Below are 24,587 nucleotides of genomic sequence, written 5' to 3'. Positions count from 1 at the left end.
TTGTTTCCTTGTAAATAAAAATATTAATTACGTCTGTACATTTATTTTATACACAATTTTATTAATTATTTCCAAGCTAAATTTAAACTTGATAATAGTAACTTTAACTTCTTTATATCTGTGTATTTTTTATTATTAAGTATTATGGTTTCAGCAATTTCGTTAGATTAAAATAAATTACAATTAATTATTCGATTAAAAAAAACTAAACACAATTCTATAACTGGTTTATTTTACATTTATATTACAAAAGTCCAACAACGAATAAATAATTATAATGTCCAGGGAGACAGAATTTCCAACTTCACAGACGAGTTTGGGCCGTTGATAAACGAACTTAAATAATGATGAATTCAATAATAAATTAACAAAATGTTAAATTATAAATATAATTTCTTAGATTTAAAAAAATATTCTTACCTTTTTGAAAGCTGATAAAACTTTTCTGACTTTGCTACTCTTTAGTGGCGGTTTCTTTAGCATAATTATATTAAAAGAACCTGATCAGATTAGATCATCTCACTCCTAACAACCCTTATAATCCTTGTAGCAAAAAATGAGTTCCGTGCACTCCGCACCAGTTTCTCGTCATTCGCTCAATATGCTTAAATTCTTGTTATAACGCAAACGCAATAACGGAAAAGTATAGTTATAACGTAATCTTATAATTATAACGAATTATAATAATTGATAATGAAAATACAAGTGTATCTGATAAAATAAATCAGTCTTCACGGAGTGCAGTCTTAAAATATTTTTGTATCTTTAAGATTCTGCTACGCTTTACTAACTATGATATACAAAGAATCATACAAGCGGGTTTATTAACCAAGTCAACTGTTCATTTCCGCACGTCTTACGCAGTGGGAAGACGATTTCCTGTCCCTTCATAAGAAATAAAGTGTTAAAAATAAAAAAAAGTTGTTTTTAACTTTAATAAATGGACGTGGAACACCTTGGAGACGACGTCAGCCTTGAAGATGGTTATCACTTAGTCTTCAACAACATAAGTTTTGGCGTCAAAACATACTTTAAAAGTAAGATATTATTTTGTAATTATAATTTATACTGAATATATTTTCTACGTGTGTCACAATTTTAACCCATTATCATGTTATTGAAATATAATAATAACCTTTAATTATTTGTAGAGTTCAAGGGTAAATAATAAGGAATTTTAAATAACGTATCTTGTTTTATAGATATGTTAAAAAATAATGATGGATTCACTAATTCCTCATTAATATTTTGTGTCGAGTCAACGCGATTATTAAAGTGCTTTCATAGCCCTATTTTTGTCTTCTATAATTTAATTTATGACATCATTCAGTACATAAGTATGATTTAATGTTTGTATGGAATATCAATACATTTAAAATATTCTCTTTTATTTAATTCATGTACTAAGATGATACTCTGTTTCTTTCTCATATTTATTGCTTTAATGCGTAGTGAATAAATAAACATCTTTATTATTCTTATAATTATATACATGTTGAAAACATTACTTAGATATAAATAAATGTACATATTTCTATTTGAGATCTCAATCTTAGGTGAACGTTGTAATATAAATTGTTACAGCCTATTTAAATTAATAAACAGTTTTATATCATCGGTAATAAATAAAAATCGTGATTCATTAAACATTTACTTTAGTAACAGAAATAATTTTGGCAAATCAAACTTTTTATCTTGTTCATAGCTTATTATTTAGAGTTTATTTATTAATTTAATTTAATTATAGGTATATTTATGTTTTATTATAATTTGAAATTATATATCAAGTAAACATTTGATATAACGCTGGCATTCTTGATAAACTGGACAAAGGAAGTTTCATTTCGGGTAATCAAGGGTCAATATATCGCGTAAAAATTAGCACATAAATGTGTACATAACTGTTATTATAATTTTAACTGCTGAGTTTCTTGGCGATAGAATCTACATCCCAAGCCGGTAGTAGATTTACGTTTAATACAGTTCTGCAAAATTACGATTATAAAGTGCTTGTTAAAACAACTTGAATGTAGTATATAGTATAGTATATTTTGATTGATTCATTGGTGAGCTCAAAATAATGTATCCTATAGCTTAAAAAAAACAATTTCGGGACGTATAATTATATATTAATAACTCAAATAACTAATTTGTATCTACGCTAGAGCTAAAATAGCATTTGCGTTGAGGATTAAGCAAAATAATCCATATACATTTCATTATTATTATACGGATTGTATAAGTCATGACCACGTGGAATGGAAAGAATGCTTGTAGCATTTCTCCGTTAAATTGCAATTCCGTTTGCTTGTCCGCATAATGTACCAGTCCTCCTTTGACAGGTAAGTACAGAAGACATTGTAAGGAATATAACAATTGTTAAAATTGTCTCTGTCTAAATCTCATTGTCTTTGATATCTCACTTTTAATTTTTTAACTGTGAGAGATTAAAAGTGACAGGGTTATAATATAATCATACTATCATACTAAATAAACACAATAAGGCTCAGATGCATCTTCATGACCGAAATTTATTAAACTCGGATTTTGATTGAATTCACAAAACCAAATGAATGTTATATATATATATACTTTTAGTAGTATTTATTCTTATTGCCATGTAAAATTATTTTACATACAAATAAATTTGTTGAAACGTTTTTATTTATTCGAAAATTTCAATTTCAAAATTCCGAATTTGGCGCTATTTATAATATAAACTCTAAATTAACTAAACTGATTTCACAATCAGTTGATATTTATATATTTTATTAAAGGTAGAAATATCAAAAAATTACATGTGAAAAAAGTGAGAGTTTTATAATTAAATCGTTATGATATTATACACCTATAATAATTATTCTTTTAATATAAAGTAATTAATCTTAATAAGTTGACACACACCTTTGAAACAGTTTGAATTCCGGACAAGTGCCACTGAGTTTCTATCTGCTTAATTTGAGGTTATAATTTGTCTCGTGTTTTGAAAGAAAACATCGTTGGGCATTGTCTCTCATAATATCCATCCACACGAACTAGATAAGTGTGGTTGATTAAGCTCCTAGTGCCTTCTCCTTTAAGAAGAGTGCTGGAGCAGTCCTATGAATCAATACGACATTTACTTTACTTTGTAATATCACTTTACTTTATAATATACTCAAAAATGTTTTGTTTTTTATTTATTTTTTATAATACCATACCTATTTTTAAATTAGTTGGGAGTTCATATATGTTGCCACTTTTAAAGTAATAAGCCAGTCCGTAACGTGTTTCTCATATATATAGATAATTTAATGGGTAAATCGTGCCCAACATAAGATAAACAGTTTATACGCACTACTCTATCAGAAACGCGTTTATTTAAATAATTATATTTTATATTAAAATAAAATAATTTAGGATGATAAACTATACAAAATACAAGGAAATCGTGTAAATAAATATAATTAGAAATAAAGGGATAAATCGTTATTTTTTAAATAAAAACTTAGTTGAAATTATAATGATGAATTCAGATAATATATGTAACTTAATAAGCATATTATTACTTGTGTAAGGTAATTTGGTTATTTATTATGTTTACGCAATTCGATCATACAAAATCATGATATCGCAAAGTCCTACTGCGCTCGCCAGTCGCACTACTTTCACGATTGAACAGTCGGGTAGTGGGTTCCCCACTTTAATCTGACAACGATTGTTTGAAGTGAAACGTTAATACTCGTCAGTTGCCTCTTACTCCTCCGCACATACAAACTACTCGCGATTTTATCAAATTAACTGTTACACTGTATCATATGAATTACATGTCCCAATAGTCATTAACTATGGATGTTGAAGTTGGATGTGGTGATACTAATAAAATAGAAAATCCCATTGTGTTTACGGATCTCGTCATCAAAATCTCCGGTAAATATATTTACTTATAATGTGATTAATGCTACCACCGCAAAAAATATTATTAAAAACGGTTTTTTCGTTCATACAATTATACTATATTTAATTTTATATTAAACAAATTTTTCTCGCTTATTGTTTGACCTAATTTTACAATTTCATTAATATTTACTTATTCTTCGTGCTAATTAAACCTTATATTTTTGCTATTGCTTGTTTTAAATAAACAATTTTAAATATAAATTAAATTATCTCATATTTATAAAACGAATATTTTTAAAGATATGAAAGCCTTTACTAACAATTTATTATAATTTATGAGTAAATTCTAATTTTCGACATATAAAATGTTTTTGTTGTTTTTAATTCTCAGTTATTTATGTTAAACATTTTATTGAAACTGTGAATATTTGTATGACCTTAACCCGCCGGTCTATTTAAATAACTTAATAAGTACGACTTAGTATACTGTCAAAAAAATCCAAAACTACAATGAAAAGAAGGTTTAATCTACAGTCTAAACCTTAACTTCTCAATCCAGATTGAACTATTTTCATACAGAACACATTTTTATACATATTTCGAATTTTATAATTAATTACGTCTTAATTGTGACTTAAACATTTTAATAAAGTTTATAGTTTTTTTCATAACACATAACTTCAAGAATAATTTAAATATGGTTTGGTACATTTGATGATAATACTGAATCCCTTATAGGTAATATAACTTTCTTGTCTCTCTGTCCGTCTGTCACAGCTTATTTTTTACTAACTGGAAGAATACAATTAAGTTTCTCATATAGTGTTTGGTAACCCAATCACGAATATAGGTATATCAATAATAATATGGAAGTGGCGCAAATTTGAAAATATATAAAATATTTTCAATAAGAATTGCGCGACGTATACACAAAAATCATAAGTCGTATGTATAAAATCTATTGTTCTATTGAGCACTTAACAGTTGTCAGTCGACAGTGGCTATATGATAATATATTATACGATAAAAAGTTTATTAAATTTTAAATTATGTAAAACATACTTAGAAGATTAAGCTATAACAACAACAACATTGAGAACTTATTTAAGTATATACTCGTACAAATCAAAATGAAAATGGTAGCAAGGATACTTGCCAAGGTCAATGTATTTGTTTTTAATTTTATTTATTTTACTTTATTAGGGAAACAAACAGTACAAGTCATTCTTAAAGCTATAACATAAAAATTAGCACATATACCTGTAAAGTTTCCACTTATAACTAAAAACATAATAAAAGCAGAACAAATTAATTATAATATCTTATATAATAATAATAAGAAAAAACAAAACTATGAAAGAAGGGCAAATTTTAAATAAATAAATAAAAGATCTAGGCCTTATGGCTCTAACACAAATTTCCTGAAGTTAGAAACTGATTCTGTAAATATATCAATACTGGGAAAATTATTGTTATATTCATTACATACTCTATATATAAAAAAAAATCGTGCATTATTTGACTTTAATAAGGGCAAACTAAACAAAGCCTTATTTCCTGTTCGTATATTAGGACACCTGAATCTTAAGCAATTTAGAAGGCAGGGTGAATCTATATAATTCCTTATTAATTTAATCAAAAATAATTGATCTCTAAGTGTTCGACGATCAGCAAGTGGGGTAATTGTAAAATATTTCATTTGATGCACGACATTTAACATTAATGTATTTTATAAATTTTCTTTGAATATTTTCTAACATCTCAATATATAAATTGTAGTGTGGATTCTAAATAATAAGTCCATATTCTAAAACAGATCGAACCAATGTATTATATAAAAGAACAAACGTTGAGTTGCATTTAAAATCTTTGCTGACTCTCAGAACAAACAATACTCACTTATATCCCTGTAGAACCCAACTAGCAACTTTCGTAGACACGTGGCAGATTACCAGATCACGTCCCGTAAATCTGGTACATTCACTTAAGCTGCTCAAATACTTAATACTGACTTCGACCATCAAGTATAAATTTGCAGGGCTGGGTTCAAAATTATAAATATTACGTCCATGATCATCGGATATTTAAAAATTAATAAAATCCCTTTCTAAAAAACTGGCCCACACTTCTGGAAATGAACGAACAGGCGCTTACAAAAACTGTGTCTTGCGATTCAGAGATATTTATTATATATTCAGAGAGTATTGCCAGCGTCCTGTGGACCATTGTACAAAAGTTACTTCTGCGGCATTCCACAGGAGTAACTCTTGGAGTGTTTTTATTTATATTAGATATATCTGTAAAGTTTTATTTGATTTCGTTTATTTATTATTTTGTCATTTGTATATTATTTAAATCATTTCTATAAACATTTAATTAATTAAAACAATATATAATTTATTTAAGTGTTTCTGATTTCAATTTTTAGTTCGTGTGAGTCAAATCTAACTGAATTTTAAATTAGGTCCACTCAACTGATTGAAATTTTGCACACACCATATGCACACTATTGATGCTGATGACAAATAATTCATGGAATAAATTAAAGGTTGATTATGAAAAAGATTTTTATTTAAATACAACTCGTTTGTGCATTCACGTCAAGTTTAATTTTCGTTGGTGGCTTTATCTGATATTTTATAACATAGTGGCTTGAATCCTTACTGGTTCGACTCCATTGACCTTTTTTTTGTCGTTTATTTTAATTATTTAGCGAATGTTTCAATAAAACGTGTTTTTTATAGTGATGATAAAAGTGACATTCACTTTTGATTTAAATTTGAGTACATTTAACTTGTGGTTTTCTCTAATTTATAAAAACACAAAAGGTCTAAATTTAAGGCAAATAAAATATCAATATTATTAAGTAGGTACTTTTTGTATAAGTTCTGTCATATTTGTTTTGTCTAATTAATAATAATTAAAGTAACGCTTTTTAGAAATGCTGAAGCTATTGATTAATATAAAATTGAGTTAGTGTCCTGTTATTTTTTTGCAATTTCTTTAAATTGTTTACATAATAAATTATTAAATTACAAAATATATATATACCAACGTAAGAAGGCATTTTCATTATGTTCTATATTATATGACAATTTAAATTGCCTGAAATATAAATTCCAGTATTGAACTTAATTAACGATATATAGAACTCGTTTGTTTTTATCTAAATAATCATCTAAATAATAATAGGAATAATCATGGAATATCAAATTTAGTTCGTTCACAGTTACTTTGCCTCTGGGTATTAAGTTGGCTAGCTTGAGCAATGTGTTGCTATAGCTATTTTCTAAAATTCCTTTATATAAAATTAGGAAATCGTGGTAGATGAGGGAATATTTGGTGGCGTGCATTTGGAGAGGCCTATCTTCAGCAGTGGACGAATGCGGGCTGATGATGATAATGAGTGGCAGAATGATATGAAGCTGTACTTGTTATTTGAGCCAAATGGAGAATTATATTTTTAACCCGTATACAGTGATGGTTATATACCTACATAATTCGGTGCAACCGGTGGTAGTAGCTAGAAGAGACAGGCCCTTACATGGATGTAGGCGTGGTGAGGCGTGTTATATGTACATATAATTATATCTGTACCAATGCTCCTAAATTCTGACTATATAATTGATTTTTGGTAATAAATCACAACAAGTACGGATTGGTCAAAGCTTTTATTTAAAATAAGAATGATCTAAATGGACATCATCAGAAGAGAACGAATAATCAGAAGTGCTATCAGACTCAGTATCCGAGCCATCGTTTACTTGTGTAATATTTTTTTTCAATTCCATCGTGTTAGTTTTAAGTCAATATCGATCTTTAACTCTGCTAAAAGTTTCGTTAAAGTTGGAACCTCTTTCCTGACTGCGTACTTTTCGTCGTACATGTATTTTATTTCTAACTCCACAAAGATCAAAATCGTCTATAAGTGTTACTTTTATTAAATGTGTATTTTTCTCGGTGTAGAGATTTTCGAGACGTGGAAACAGCAATTTCACCTTCTTTAGTAATAGTGCTGATGGTTTTCTCAGTCAAACCTGAAATTTAAAAAGCCTTAATTAATAAACTTACAACATTTAATTTACACTCACACATAATGATACCGTCCACCGTTAAATTAACGATTTCACTTGTACGCACTTAGAAAATACTTTTACTAGATATAGTGTCTGCCGAGGATGGAAGGTGAATAATACCATGACCCATATTGATACAAATATATTCATTGTAGTAATGTCAATTTTTTAAACGTATTCCTTAATATAATTATAACTTACCTCGTTCTCGCACGACCATAATGCAATGTAGAAAATGAAACCCGAAATGCCTAAATCCAATTCTTAATAAAAGATTTTGGAATTAAATATTCCTTAAATGTTTCCAAAATCCATAAAGGTAGCATATATACAAATATGTATTCACCACAGAGCGGCTTGAATCCAAAGGTCAAAATCAAAAGCTGGACTATCGGTCCAGATCTTTGGATTTGTGCAGAGATTTAGTATTACTCTGCCTCTTCTACCACATTATTTACGGGAAATATCCCGAGGAATTCTTTCGATTAATCCCGGCCTCTGCATTTCACCTCCGAACATTTTGTCAAAAATCCAAATTTCATCCACATCACCTTAGGAATGTCTGGAAATCCACAACATCGCGATTTTTAAGGCATTTTCAGCCTCGCATAACCTTTCTGTGGAACCAGCTTTCGCAAGAGGTTTTTCCAAGACGAGGCGTGAAGTGTTATTTTAAATATAAACATTTTTCTTCAAAAAGACTCTTTACTGGACCTTATTGAGAGCCTTAACCAAAATAAAAGTTATAGAAATATACATATTGTTTCTTTAACACTACAAAACAAAGAAAATGAGAAGCGAATTTCTAGGGAATGAATAAGATCATCTCAAAGATTATAAATTTTGTGGGTCAAGAAAACACAGATTAAATACAGAGCAGATTGGCGCTGATTGACCGAGCGAGATGACTTGCGGAGAGAGCAGCCTACGGGGATGTTGTTTGACCAATGAACCAGGAAAATGATGAGAATGGATAGGCGGTGACGGAATAGTTATGTGTTTGTGTAAACATTCTGTGATTAGCAAAAATGAGCCCCCACATATTTCGAAGTGAAAAGTTGTAAAACAAGTTATCCAGGACTCTAGGGCAGGCGTAGTGTATTTTTTATATATTACATTTTCAAGTTCACCTAATATCAATCCATAATAACAATCCATCTCAAATTTAAAGTAGTACAAAATGCTACCACCATTGGCAACCTTTTTTATTATTGAGCGGTTATTTGAATCCCGTCCATGTTTATATCATCCCCATCATATTTAAATAATATCGTCAGAAGACAAAAAAGAAATCTAGTACGTAGGATACTTAGAAAGTGCCTCAGTAAAATTAATCAATTTTATTGACAACTTAAAATAAAACAGTTTGCCTAGACGTATGTAAGCAATCTTGAGAGGAAGATGCTGTAGCATTACTTACTGAGTGAGTCGAACATTGTGCAAATAAGACCGGTTTGAACAATTGTTAATTTTTTTCGATAAAAAACAGCAGCAATTATATTAACGACAAAAAAATGACGGTATTAGAATTTTGTATACGAATTTGCTGTTTTTACAGTGTACAATTTTTGTTTGGCGTCGTTCATTTTTAATAATATATTCTGAGCCGGATAAAGGTATACTTTATTATGCTAATTTACTTATAACCTCTTGCGTTTTTTCAAATATTCCTATTATGATTCTTTCATTTTACATTTTTACATATACACTAAGTATGTGTAGTCTATGTGCATTGTATTTACTTATTTTTATGTTAAGGTTAAGGTTTTAAAATAAAAATTCGGTTTATTTAAATAAACCGAATTTTTATTTTCGTCTGAATCATAAATTTGTTGTTTCACTTTTTTTTTCAAGTAAGAATGTTTAAAAAAGGATGTACGGGCCCGAGCCGAGTGCAAAGTTAGGTTAAATAATTTCTAACGAAGTGGTACGTTTTTAAAATTTCATTCTGTAAAAGTGTCTAGGTGTATTTATGGATATTCACGGAATTTCATAGGAATATTTTTAAACTACTCCCACTACTACTGCTACTACTAGCCATTCTGTATTCTCTGTTATCTTTCCATTGTGTTTATTCCCCGGGTCAGACCAGTAAAAATTAATTGCACAATATGGCCATGACGGGATGTCCAGCAGATGTAAAATGTCTAAATTTATAGTTATGGAGTGAAATATATTCGTTTATAAGATATAAGCTCGCTACCTCAAAACCACGTGTATTTTATTTTAATACATTGTGTAACTACTCGTAAACTCCGCTATTAACTAGGAACTCCGCTTAAAAATGTCTATGATAATATACTACTACTATCTAATATATATGTGGCCTAGAAATAATTACATTCGTGCGTCTTGTTTGTCTATTCCACTCACATCCCAAAAACCACAAAAGTATTAATTCATCTTTATATGCTAAATTACTTTTTGATCGACAGAATTCTTATAGACGACATAACCCTATAATTTTGTTTGTATTAGTATCGCATATAACAATTGAAAGAAATATAGTTCAAAAGTATATTGTAAGTGAGCCGCCTATATGGTAAAATGAATTTCCTTCTTTTGATATCCTTTCGAAGTCCTGATGATGATCATCATCACAGCCTTTTTTATTCCACGGTATAGGCCATTTGGTATAGGCCATATACCTATCACTCCGTATCCTGTCTCGGTCCTGTGCTCGTCCAGATTCAAGCCGCAACGGTAATAATGTTGTACGCCCATATTGTAGCTGGACGTCCAAGTGCATTGATTACTAAACTAATATATAAATTTTGAAAAACAAACGCATAGAAAAATAAGTCTACCCCGTGCGGTGCATATATTAGCCTATTTTCCAAAACCGAAACAAATTTGTGAATAGATGTATCAAATAAAATTAACTTATCACATTTGCGTTGTGACCTATATTATAAACTCTTGACATTCCTTTATTGCTTATCACTATGTTTTTGCTATGAATTTAATTATTTTACTTATTTACCAAATGTATTTGGACAGAAATAAATTATTTATCTTATACGATCATTCAAAAAAATAATACACTAATATAAATGTAATATAAATGTAATTTGAATGATTAATTTTCTGCAAATTAATCTGAAATGAAATCTCTCGAAGTAATTATACAATAAAACAATCCAGTAACTCGAACACAAATAGCTCTAGCACGCGGAGACTACTTTTTTAACTCGTATCGAACTAAACATGTCTGAGTAGTGTATAGTAGTATAGATAAGTTGCAGTACACATACCGGTGATTCAACTATTTTGTTGCATACTTAACATTTATTACGACGACATTGCGATGTGTTTATACAATAAACTATCGACGCGCCCGGCTCCGCACACACTACAAATACACTACAGAATGTCTTTATATAAAACGTTGATAGGTTTTTTGTCATTAGACAATACAAACCGCTATGTTCCTTCATTTTAAATCTGTAATATCTTCGAAAATATGCTCCATGCTTGTCAATATCGTATCATGATGATGTTATTTATAAATGGTCATCATAAGTTTAAATGTTAAAATTTGATTTTATGTTAAATAAATTACAATTTTATGAATTAATGATTGTATAATGTATATTACTATATTGGTTAATTTGGAAACGCACATACCCAAAATTAATAATTTAGACAAGCTACAAACTCCTCCTGTATTAATTACTGCAACATCTTAGTTCAAAGTAAAATGTTAAAATTTTCCTATTATATAAGGATACCATACCCATTTTAGGGACATAGGGATATGTTCGGTTAGGCAATCCAAGGCACGGCCTAGACTAACTCCTAAGTAAACAATAAGCTACTACCAAATTCTCACTTCATCGCAATCGAATAGCAACGTCATCGTTGCTGTTTAGCCATTTTCCTATTCTACTTACACACCGATCCAATTGCTGTTCGAGTAATCGAGATCGTACTATTACCGATATAAATAAGTAAATTTGCCCCTCGAATAATCGAATTTGGTTCGGAATAGTTATACGGAAACGTATAACTGCCATTATATGTTAGAATTGTCACTCACATTAAATCGACCCTTTGCTCAACAGAACCTTATTTTTACGAATATACCTAAATACCAATAGAATATATTATCTTCTAAAATATTAGATATTGATTATTTCATTATGTATGCTGTATAAATGTATTACCTATAATTTATTTATTGTTACAGAAAAAATATGGTTTCCATATAAACGAGCTGATGAGCAGGTGATTCTCAAAAATGCATGCGGTGCCATCCGACCGGGTCGATTGACTTTCATACTTGGACCTTCAGGAGCTGGCAAGACTACACTGCTGAAAATATTAGCTGGACGGAAGTATGACCAGTTTTTGATCGAATCTATTGTAGAACAACACAAAATTATTAATATAGATAGATAGTTTTTGACAATTCTAATTATTTAGTCGAAAAAAATTAAATATATGGAGTTTAAACTTGTCTGCCTTAGTGATAATCAGTATAAACACAAATAAATTTCCACTCTTCACATAATGCAAAGATATACTGATTCTATTTAATGACGTTCTTGATACAATAAAAAAAATTATTTGTTGTTTATTTCCCAAACTTTGAAGTCAGGGCCTAGGGATCTCAACCACGAGGCCGTTTAATTATCGGAAAATTATTAGCATTACGCTATTAGAGTTACGATAATCGAAACCACACAACATATAAACGAACACGATGAAACGTATTTCGTTATTCCAATGCGTTAACATAGTATTCTATACCTATTCATTCGATTAAGTAACATCCGAAACTGACGATGTAATGACGTAAATTGAAAAATGGCCGCTTCGCCGACAGCTCTGACAGTCGACATGTATGGTCCCGAAGGAACTCCTGGCTGATCACGTGACGTAAATCAAATCCTTATCACATCATGCTCTTTACGTCTCATGCACGTCATTGAAACGCTGCTACTGGAACTTCTCAGGCGTTTGATATGGCTACCAGTTTTTCACAGTATAGGGCACGTTCCTAAAGATAGAGGATTTGAATGTCTCGTTCATTTTGTATTTTTAATTGATGTCTGCTAAAACAACAGTTACAGCCATTTACTTAATATACCAGGATGGTTGATTTCTGAATATGGCCGATTGTGTTGCTCAGTGAAAACAGAATGCTCTTCTAGAAAATTCTTACTCAAAACTTCAAGCACAAGGGACATAACATCTTAGTTCCCAAGGTTATTGGCGTCGACTACGTAAAGGATGGTCAATATTTCTTACAGAACCAATGTCTATAGCTGATTGTGATCGTTTAACAACGAGTGACTCATTTGCCAGTCATGAAAAATTCCAATCCGATCCGATGCGATGCGATGTAGCCTTTAATTTACTATCAAATAAAACTGACAATTAACTGTGTATTTTTTGTTCGTTTAGCAATATAACCTTAATTAATTAATAATGAAATATAATTTTTATTATAATAAAGTAATTACAAATTGTATTACATAATAACGATACATTGCTGTATATAATTATGATAAATTATAGAGCTTGCGAGTGGCGTTGTAGGTATTTTTCAAATGAAATATTTTATGCATATCATAAAATAACTACATTAAAATCAAATCTCGCAATTACAATATAATGCAATAAATTATACAAATAAAAATTACATAATCGATTACGACGATCCTTGCGCGTTTATATCTAAAAGCTGTTTTTTAGGTTTATCACAAGTAACAACTTTAGAACGGATAATTTTGTAGAAATATTGCACTTTCGATGTTGTGACTAGTTTGCCTTGAACCTTCATGTCAAATATTAATGCTTATTGCGTTACCAGGACTGCAGTGTACGTGTAACAGCGATTTTTCCCTTTCTTGGCCGTATTATGTGACACCTGAGACAGATAACTAAGTTTGAATAGACAATATCTAAAGATTACCGGTACTAAATAATAACAAGAAATCTACACTACATTCCACCAAATTAAATTATTCCAGTAACTGTATCATTTGCTCAAGGTGAAAGAATTTTCTCCAAATCTTTATCTAATACAATGACCATGATAAGTACCTACTTAAAAAAAAATAAAGGGTTTATACAAATACATGTTAGAAATATTAATTTGTTTATGTTACCGGTACAGTTATACATCTGTAATAATATTATAAATGTGAAAGTATCATAAAAAAATGTAGGCACATAAAAAAATATACAAATTAAAGACAGAAAGAAAGAAAGAAAGATACACCAAAGGCACGGATAACATGTCTGCGGAGATGGAAATTTAACAACAACAATAACAAACACAACACTAAAAAATAACAGTTGCGTAGTTTAAAAAATCTAAGCGTATAGACGGCGGAAAGTGACTGTTTTAAAATGTTGAGATAATGCTTACACAACGCCTTTATGCATTTTATACCAATAGGTTTATATTTGTAATATAAAATGTCATCAACTCATATTTTTCAATGAACTTTTTCTAATCATCTTAAATAATAGTGATCGTAGTATGCTACAAATAAAAATATTAATGTTCATCAAAATATCATAAATATTTTATATAGGTATAAAGAAACAACTGTTTTTGTTGAATAATGTTTTTCATATACATATAAAATAATATCTGCTTTTGAATAGAAAAATATATTTATGTGTTTTGTTCAAAACACGTTTTCATCTTCAAAACGAATATACTAAGTAAAATAATAACATTGAATGCAGTAAGTGTTTATGTCCGCCTCTACATATAAATACAAAAGTCCCCTTTAAATGTCAAGTCTTGAAGTGTCTTCATGTCTTGTAGTCTTGAGCCATTCGCTGATAGAGATTGACTCACAATTTGTCAATCAGGACATTACCTTTCATAAACAGGATGGTATTATAGTTTTAATAGCAAGAAGAATATAAATTACATGTGTCGAACTTCATTTATACAACAATGACATTTATATAAGGATTACAGTATGTTTATTAAGACTAAATTAATAAACAAATCTTATTATTCACTAAAAGAATACTTTTTAGAAAAAAAAACGCCTGGATCTAGGCTCGGGTTCCATCAATGGGTACTAATTATTGTAAAAAACAACATTGTAAATGTGTTTATTTGAAAAGAGCAACTATGCGAGTTTCTTGCCGTTTCTTCTCGCTGGATGCTGCTTTCCGAAACGGTGGTAGTATTTAAATATTGACGATTAAAAAACGCTTCATGGTGAAGTTGACTTGAATAAAATTGATTTGATTTGATTTATGATGATTTGTTTGAAAAGTTCAATTATATAGTTTTTACTTATTTATTGTTAGTTTTTATTATTTATTTGTCGTAGAAAGACTGGCGTAACTGGTTGCCTTCAAGTATCTGATCGGAATGTTGTGCTGGTAGCTCAACACGCTACACTTATTGACACACTCACTGTGCAAGAGACATTGCAATTCGCGGCTTCGTTGAAGCTGCCACAAGTAACTCGAAATGAAAGATACCATGCGGTGAGTTAAAACATTTGTTTATATAAATATAATACATACATTTTATTTAATTTTTAACGTTTAAAGAATATGTTTATAATTGTAAATAGCCACGTACGTCAAAATAGATTCAATTTAGATGTGAAACTACCATCGATTCGTAATGTAGATTATACCTAAAAGAATCGGTCTAACACTCAATATTTACTCTTTTCCATCAATTTAAATAGGTATTGTGATTTAACAAAGTATTAAATTTAAATACTTTGTTAAATCACAGAAAGCGCTATCTCGACATCACTTGTTCAAAAATATTGAATACTAAAATTTAAAAGTTAAAGACGATTGTACAACTTGGGAATATAAATTATGAATATTTAAAAGTAAAAAAAAATATATTTTTATGGAAAGATATCTATAATTCATGTTTAATAAGACATGTTTTAAATTTTTTTTTATTTCATTTACATTTTATACATTTATTAATAATACGAAATACTTATCTTTCAGATTCTGAGTATCATCCATTCATTCTGTTTTGCATAATGCTCATAATAATCTAATTTAAATAGTCATATCTACTCTTTCATTTTTATATTAATATTATTGCAAGTTAAATAAATTTTATAAAAAGATCCCGATCATTAAGTCAAAGATTAGAGACAAGAAAAATAAGAATTTAATAGAAGATAAATAACCTTTAGAATAAATATCCAATTAACAGTATAGCCCTAACCTTTAACTTTAAATACGTGATTCCTAGCAAAGAAAATGCTCAGAACAATGGTATTGTGGTTATTTAACTATGTATTACATTTGAGAAAATGAGTAATTACTAAGTTCTTTACGGTTCATCTCGTTAATATAGACATTTTGAACCGGTAGTACGTATTTATTTATTTATTTTTCAGATTGGTACTAATATGGTCTATAATTGATCTTTTTGTAGTGATTATATTTAGTAATAATATGTGTCCAGCTCCTTTCAATAGATCGGTGTACTGCTTAGTCTTCTTATCTTTTGTCAACAAGTCAATGTTGAAATCTCCAAAAATTATGGTCCTATTTCTTTGTTGCAATTGAGATTCGTAAATATCAAGAAAGTCATTAAAATTTGTATGTCCAGGGTTATAGACGACTCCTATTTCAAGCGTATATTTTTCCAGCTGAACCCATAGATAATTATTTCCTCCAAAGTAAATCGACTCAGATAGGCTTCATTTTTTTGTGTATATAGGCTGAGACGCCTCCGCCTCCTGAGTCACTTCTGTAATTGTAATAATGTGTGTAATTAGGGATTTGCATATCTAATGCTTGATTTTCATTACATATCCAAGTCTCTGTTAATAGAATCGCGTATTTGAAACTGTTCGTAAAATGCACTTGAGTTCGTCTAATTTCCCTTCCTTGCATATATGTACTTCGTGCATTAATATAGAGGAATGTAAGGCGTGATTTATGGCTTTGTATGCTCTGATAGTTGTCGATTACTTAATAAGTATTAATCTCGCTAATAGTAGATAAGCTGGTGTTTTATTGAATGTCGTTTTTGTGATGTGAATTTTATGATCGTCGGCGTCCCACTTATTTATTTTATATTAAAATCTTCTTCACCTTGGTTTTTTAATACTTCTTTTAAGTTCTTAAAATGTTTTTGTTGGTGTCTGGTCTGAAAAAATCTTCATAGTTTCTGGCAGTTTATGTCTGTTGCGTAACAAGGTTTTTACGGTTCTAGTGTGTCATAGCATATTTTGATGTTGCGAGAATTTCGGGGGGAGTACTTGCCAATTCTAAAAAATTTAATGAGTTATGGGGATGATTCCGTCAATCAAGGAAGTGATCTTCATGATTCAATTTTATCTTTTGAGATTCTTTCTTCAATATTTACAGATGACTTTTCGGGCTAGCCCGACAACAGTATTATATTTCTTTCTCTGTTCCCACGATCTTGTATCTCTCGAATTATTTGTTCGTTGACAGGAAGTTGGTTTTCGGTGTAAGAATTCAGGGTTTGAGAAGATGATTGAAGCTTGCTGATATTAACCTCAAATGACTTTATTTTACTCTCGACCTTTTCTTCCAATCCTGGAACCTTAGCTTTGATGTCTTCGTGCTCTATCTGCATGGTGGACGAAAATTGCTTCATATTGTTTAACTCTGTCTTGATTTCCGAAAAGTTATTTCTTAGTGAGTTTTAATATATATTATCGCTACACGATTCCGCATTTCTGCCTACCTTTATGTCTAGATCCATAATTTTACTTCCAAAGTTCTGATATCAACTTCACTGATAAAGAAACCGCCATTTTTTGACGAATGCGTAATATAAATCATTGATTACCTATTTTAGACAAATGATGTCACGTCAATTCAAGGTCAAAGTTGTTTGTTAGTCTTTACTGCCATATAACATGTTAATTATATTTTTAGCATACGATTTAATCTTCGTGAATAAATTTGTAAATAATTAAAAAGAAAACTTCAAAGTTTTTTTATTATTATTATTATAACCTCATCTCTTTTATTTCTCACAGATTGAAGCAGTATCAAAACAATTGGGAATCTCGGATGTATTGAACACTCGAGCTGGTCGCTTATCGGGTGGTGAACGGAAACGACTCACGATAGCATGTGAACTCCTAACAAACCCTTCTATACTGCTTCTCGATGAACCAACTAGGTATTGAACTCGTATTTTTTATATTTAGTTTTGATTATATTTTTTTATACCGTTAAACTACATGAGGCTTTAATATTAAGTACTGTGTTTTTTGTAAATAGGCTAAAAACATTATTTTCCGCAGCGGGCTTGACTCCGTATCATCGATGTCTGTGGCCCAAGCTCTTAAATCAGTAGCACGTAGCGGGAGATTAGTTGCATGCGTGATACATCAACCGTCCTCTCAGCTGTTTACCTCAGCTGATGACGTCATACTCCTAGCCAATGGAAGAACCTTATACTCTGGGGCGATTGAGGATATCCCTGAATTGTTAAAAAGGTCTGGCCTTGTTTGCCCGCAGTATTATAACATGGCTGACTATCGTGAGTACTCGATTACATGTTAATATAAATACAATGTAATTAATAAAATCGCAATCAAACTGTCAATTATATTATATTTAATGACATGTATAATACCTAGAATTAAATTAACAACGACGGTATATTAATAAGTAATATATTTATAAACTTAATTATAAAGGTTATAGATTTAATCATCAAGTTTTTTTTTTTTTATTAACGACTATGTAAAACACAATAAAAAAACTATAATAGCTATTTTTAAATTTGATGCTTATTTTTAAAAAAATTTGGTCTCACATATTATTACACTAATGGGTAGTTTTTAGGCTTTTTTGGTCAATAATTCTCGTTTGCGTTTGCGGAATTTATGTTTGCGCACACACTTGTACACTATAATATGTTCTGCACAGGTCTCTAATCTCACTGGAAAATAGCTGCCGTGGTCTAAATTGGTTAGGGGAAAATGAGTTTTATTTTTGTTTGTTCTTGTTAATTGACGAAAATTTTGAAATACTTACCTAAAATTAATGCCTGGTTTAGTTTTAGAGATTGCCAGTGGTGAGCACTCTGCAAATTTAGCACTCCTAGAAAAAGAGGCAATAACGTATGCTAATGAAATGAAAAAAATAACAGACAGAGAAATTCAGGAGAAAACAGTCAAAGGTAGTTGATTTGTTTATGAACTCGGTGTAATTTTACTGTATTTATTTAATTAGTGTTATTCAATTTTAGATAATTCAACAGAAGCTGAAGCTCTTCTCGATTCAAACATAGTGGTTGTAGATGGATATAATGCAAATTTCAGCCAACAAATGTGCGCTCTGCTCCATCGAGGATATATAGGAGCACTCCGAGATGTTCATTTAACTCAGGTAAAACACTTTTAATGTTACACAATTTTTCTATGAAAAGAACGTCTTAATACCTCAAAAGTTACATAATTGATTTATAAGCGAAAGTCAATTTACTAATACCAAAATATATGGTATATACTAAAAAAAACTAATTGTATTATAGAGCTATCTAAAACGCTCTGTCGTACTCTGTCTGTCTGTCGTACTCGGTATCGTACTAAGTTCTATTACTTACTTTTTTTTAGAGAAAAATTGTAGGAAAATATATAATGTAGGAATATAAAAAAATAAACAATACATCTATCAATCATTTGACATATATTCATGCCGCAAGTACGAAGTTGGCTATTTAAAAATACAATCAATATATCTGTTAGGAAAAAATTAAATGACTTTCCAAGAATCTAATAAATACAAATACCAATTGGTGTAGGAGTAGTAAGTAAATGGGAACAAATGTCAAAATTTTATATTTCTGTAGTCATTTAATCAATTTATAATATATAGAATAATATAAATATAATGTGTATGTATATAATTTTAATAATTATTTAAAATCTTCCTAGATACGACTTGTATGCCACTTAATAGTGGCTTTGTTGCTGGGTGCGCTGTACAACGGCGCGGGTGAGGAAGCGAGCCGCATGATCTCCAACACCGGATGCCTATTCTTCTTCCTGCTCTTCCTATATTTCTCTAACGCCATGCCAACAATACACACATGTAAGTCAAAGGAATTCAATAATAAGTATGTAAAAGAAATTAAAAAAAATACGATTAACTTGCCCCGAGATGGCTCAATGTTTAGAATGCTTGCATCTTAACCGATGATTGCGGGTTCAAACCCAGACAAGCACTACTGAATTTTCATGTGCTTAATTTGTGTTTATAATTCATCTCGTGCTCGGCGGTGAAGGAAAACATCGTGAGGAAACCTGCATGTGTCTAATTTCGGCGAAATTCTGCCACATATGTATCCACCAATCCACATTGGAGCAGCGTGGTGGAATATGCACCAAACCTTCTCCTCAAAGGGAGAGGAGGCCATAGCCCAGCAGTGGGAAATTTACAGACTGTTAATGTTATATTGTACGATTAACTCATGTACACTAATTAATGCTATAATAATTAACAATAATATCCAAAATAAGGGTCTAGTATAACAACAAATAGGACGCATGAAATAGCTTATGTTTAAATAGTTGGAATATATTATTGTATTACAATTGTTTACATCTTCTTAGAGTAGAACACACTATACAGTTATCTGTAACATACATAGTTATCTGGAATATATGTAACTAGTTCAAAAAAGTACTAATTGTCTATGGTACTATCTTAATGTCTTTGATAAGATCTATTGTTAAATAATATGTTTCCACGTACACCAGCAAGCTATATGTAATTTGGATCACTAATGAGTTCTAATCAAAGACGATAGGATTTAGACATAGACAATTTTACTACTTTATATTAACATGTAAGTAGGTAATATTCTTAAAATGATCTATGCCGAATGTATTTTTTACAGATTAATGTATTTTTTAAGAATTTAGAGAATGTAATAATAATTAATTACCCTACCGCTACATAAATTATTTGCAATCCTTGTTTTAATGGCGAATGTGTCGGTGTAATTACTCAAGTGACTACATCTCGTGGTTAGCGATCTCGACAACGTCAACCGCTCACCACCGTAGCAATTAAAATTATTATAATTTTTTCTCTCTCTCTCTTTTGAATAAAGTCTATCGTTTAAGTGGTTGATGTCGTTGAACTAAAAATAGTAAAACGAAAACCTTTCTGGTTGTAAGATATAGTAAAGGGATTTTTTTTTATGTAAAAACTAAACTATTTTAAAATATCGTAAACAGACTTAAATACGTAACATACAAATTACATAATTGTAGTGTTAAAATTCGTTTGCAGTTCCAGTGGAATCAACTGTCGTCCTTCAAGAACATCTTAACAAATGGTATTACTTATCAACATACTGCGCTACGAAAATAATAATTGACTTGCCGATACAGGTACATTTAATTTATTAAGGTATAAACAACCCAACAACGTACGTACGTACGTACAATCTCTATTCTCTTACTCTCATAATCCGATGAGACGGCAGTCTGATAGAACCGGAAAAAGATAGGGCGCAAAATCAAAACGTGCCTTGGAATGCAAGAATAGACAATATTGTTAACTCCAAATAATAATTTGCACTTCGACCCCGCAATTCACAAATTTAAGTTTAAAACTTGAAATTATCTTGAAGTCCAATATTTTATTTATTCTATAGAAACTATTAATTATTCCAATAATATCAGCCAAGGTTGAATAGATAATGAAGTCAGAAAATACAATTGTATAATGTTTGATAAAGTAAAACATTTGTATTCATATCAGTCCAATGTCCGAACGGATTGTATACCGACAGCACAGCGTGCATTATCTTTGTTATTGTAGTCCAGCAACATTATAAATTATATGACCCCGATTTGTATAAAAAATATATTATTCATCAATTTCCTTCGCTGTAGTATATTGTATTGTATGTTAAATAAATTTAGCCACGTTGATCCACCATGTGTAAGAGTTCCGCAAATATGCAAACTGTACTAAACAAAGATATTTGCGAAGTGACTGAACATGTATTTTATATGTGCATAACTTATTGATAGCGTAAGACGTACTTTAACAAAGTTATATGTCTAAAGATTGTTCTTAACATTATGATGATAGCTTTTAAAAATATGGATCATATGTAAGCAATTTTGAAACCACTTTTGAACATAAGCCTTAAACCTTTCTTGCTATTTTTAAATAATTAAAAAAGAAGAATTAAATTATCGACGCGTATGTTTTGATATGGTTTTGACCTATGGTGTTGGGGGTAGTTTTTTAGCCCAATATTTGGAGATGGAATAACATTTACATTATTAGCAGATCGTAAATGTCCCACTGCTGGGATAAAGGCCTCCTCTCCCTTTGAGGAGAAGGTTAAATTAATGGAATAAACTCATCAATTATTAGTGGACACGTGGGTTGATTGTTTTAAAATGTACTAATCTGTTTAAAAATCATATGTTTATATTTATGGCGTGATTTTATATTAAATCTCTAGGGCGTGTAGAGTGATTATTAGTTTATTAAAATTGGCGTTTAATAAAATTAAAAGACAAGATTTATATACTTAGATTAATATATTTTTCATTGATATTAATGTACCTGCTTATTTTTTCTTTTCCTAATGCGTATATAGCTAGTTTTTTTAAAAAGAAAACGTAAGTTTAGCATTTTTTTCATTATCCTGAGAGTAGAAAACCTGCTTAATTTTATAATAGCAATTATAAAAAAAAATTAAAATACTTACACCTAAATTTAAAATATTATGTACAATAATATATAGTAATATATAGTAATATTTTATAGTACATATAAGGGCCACAGATTAATAAATAAGTATTACTTAACTAAGTATTTACTTTTTTTCATTTCAGCTCTTGTGTGCAACAGTCTTCGTATTACCTGCTTGGTACTTAACATCACAACCTCTGGAAGCTCATAGAATTGGTTTAGCTTGGATCATCTGTGTCTTAATAACGATACTAGCTCAAACTTTCGGGTTAGTGGTAGGAGCTGCATGTGGAGTCAAGGTTGGTAAAAGTTTGTCCGACTGACTGATTATGGATAGCCTGACTCACAGATTTAAAAAATAATATTTTGCTTCTTTCAGCTTGGCCTATTCGTCATACCAGCCGCAAATATTCCGATGTTGATGTTTTCGGAATTTTTCATACCCTACCATGAAATGCCCTCGTATCTACAACCATTTGCCTCGATATCATATTTTCGATACGCATTTGATGCATTAATGCAAACTGCGTATGGTTTCGGTCGTAGTGTTCTTCCTTGTCATGCAGTCTTTTGTTTATTTAAACGACCTGAGAAATATCTAGATTACTTAGGTCTTTCGAAAGACTTCAGAACTGACATAATAGCTATAGTTATATGGATTATAATCCTAAAAATATCACTTATGTGCGTTTTAAAATATAAAGTCTACAAGGCGTGTAGATAACTACAGTATTGTTACATACATTTATTATATGACACATTTTTATGTCATGAATACATGTAAAATAATTGGGTATGTTGTATATTTTAAAGATATATTAAAACAGAGATTGAAATAATTATAAAGAATGTTTTATAATATTTTACCTAGTGTATGTTAAGTTAAATATAATTTAAGACCTATGTAGGTAATGGTGCTAATGCTTCCAAGAAGTTTTGTAATTTGATCTGAGAGATAAATACTTAATGTACGTTGTATTGCTAATAAAAATTGATAAGATTTATAAAAATGTACATATATATTTGTAAAATAATAGTCTTACAATAAATATAAATATCAGTATTTTCTGTAATCCATCCTGAAGAGTGTTGCACTGACAAATTTAATAAGCTAAAGCAGATTTCCCAAATTATAGGGCGTAATCATAGGCATTCTTGCCTTACCTTTTTGATGAAACTATGAAATTCCTCCTTTCCTTCATTACCTTTGAATTTTAGGCTGTTTATTATTAAAAATTAATAGCAGCTATAACAAAAAAGCAGTAATGACAATTAACAGGTAACAAATACATTCTTCTCATCGTTATAGTTATGCCTCGTTTTCTTTATGGAAACAAAGTGAGTCCTGAGTTTGGATGTTTTTTGTTAGATGGGTCGCGGTCCAATCAACTTTAGGAACAATTGAAGTAAAGTAAAAATACTCATAGATATTGTATTTAACATTACAAATTTCCCCCAGAGTATTATTTGTTTATGATCTATTAGAAAATTACTGGATGCGCTTTATTTTACACAATTAAAAATAATAAAATTCCTACGATATAAAGGATTTTTAAAAAAATTGTTTGTTCTAACTAAAAACAACATGTACTTTGGATATAATTATTCAAACAAAATAAATCCATCTTTCCATTAGATTATTAAAAATTTGATGACTAAAATAAAACGTATTATTATTTTAATCATTTATGTGTTGTGCGCTTGGTTTTTCCCTGCGCTTGTCCCAACCTATTCGGGGTCAGTGCGACATGTCTTTTCCTTCCATTCTCCTCTATTATTCGTCATCTGATCGTTCACATCCATCTTTCTCATAACCTTCCTGACACTCTATCCATGTTTTCTTAGGTCGACCTCTTCCTCTCCCTACCTCTACGCTCATACTCGTCACTCTTTTAGTAACGCGTGTCTCTGCGCCTCACATGTGCATCACAACTCAAAATCAAAAACAAA

The 24,587-nt window shown here is 30.1% G+C and overlaps 1 protein-coding gene across 5 annotated transcripts; it reads left to right on the top strand.

Annotated features, from left to right (window-relative positions):
• Positions 1-874: 874 nt before the first annotated feature.
• Positions 875-24,587, top strand: LOC125066499 (ATP-binding cassette sub-family G member 1-like). 5 transcript variants are annotated; one of them, XM_047674591.1, is made up of 11 exons: positions 876-1,037; positions 12,145-12,292; positions 15,266-15,425; positions 17,939-18,084; positions 18,209-18,447; positions 18,970-19,092; positions 19,162-19,301; positions 19,850-20,006; positions 21,213-21,313; positions 22,781-22,936; positions 23,017-24,295. In XM_047674591.1, exons 1-11 carry the CDS (start codon positions 941-943, stop codon positions 23,359-23,361), a joined length of 1,812 nt encoding a protein of 603 aa, XP_047530547.1. In that variant the 5' UTR covers positions 876-940; the 3' UTR covers positions 23,362-24,295. The 5 variants fall into 5 exon arrangements, with proteins under 5 accessions (XP_047530549.1, XP_047530547.1, XP_047530551.1 ...); XM_047674595.1 differs by having other exon boundaries at positions 958-1,037; positions 15,270-15,425; positions 23,017-24,297; XM_047674594.1 differs by lacking the exon at positions 876-1,037 and adding an exon at positions 3,681-3,909 and having other exon boundaries at positions 15,270-15,425; positions 23,017-24,296.

This window comes from Vanessa atalanta, chromosome 9 (genome assembly GCF_905147765.1).
Source record: "Vanessa atalanta chromosome 9, ilVanAtal1.2, whole genome shotgun sequence".
Taxonomy (NCBI): Eukaryota; Metazoa; Arthropoda; class Insecta; order Lepidoptera; family Nymphalidae; genus Vanessa; species Vanessa atalanta.
Note: the sequence above shows the minus strand (reverse complement) of the source record. Positions and strands in the feature narration are given on the sequence as shown.

Bases quoted from the DNA above. Each gene is read 5' to 3' on its own strand.
- LOC125066499 (XM_047674591.1), top strand. From the start codon at position 941: ATGGACGTGGAACACCTTGGAGACGACGTCAGCCTTGAAGATGGTTAT. The intron at 19,302-19,849 runs GTAAAACACTTT...AAATCTTCCTAG, and splicing joins GAGATGTTCATTTAACTCAG to ATACGACTTGTATGCCACTT. The intron at 21,314-22,780 runs GTACATTTAATT...TTTTCATTTCAG, and splicing joins TAATTGACTTGCCGATACAG to CTCTTGTGTGCAACAGTCTT.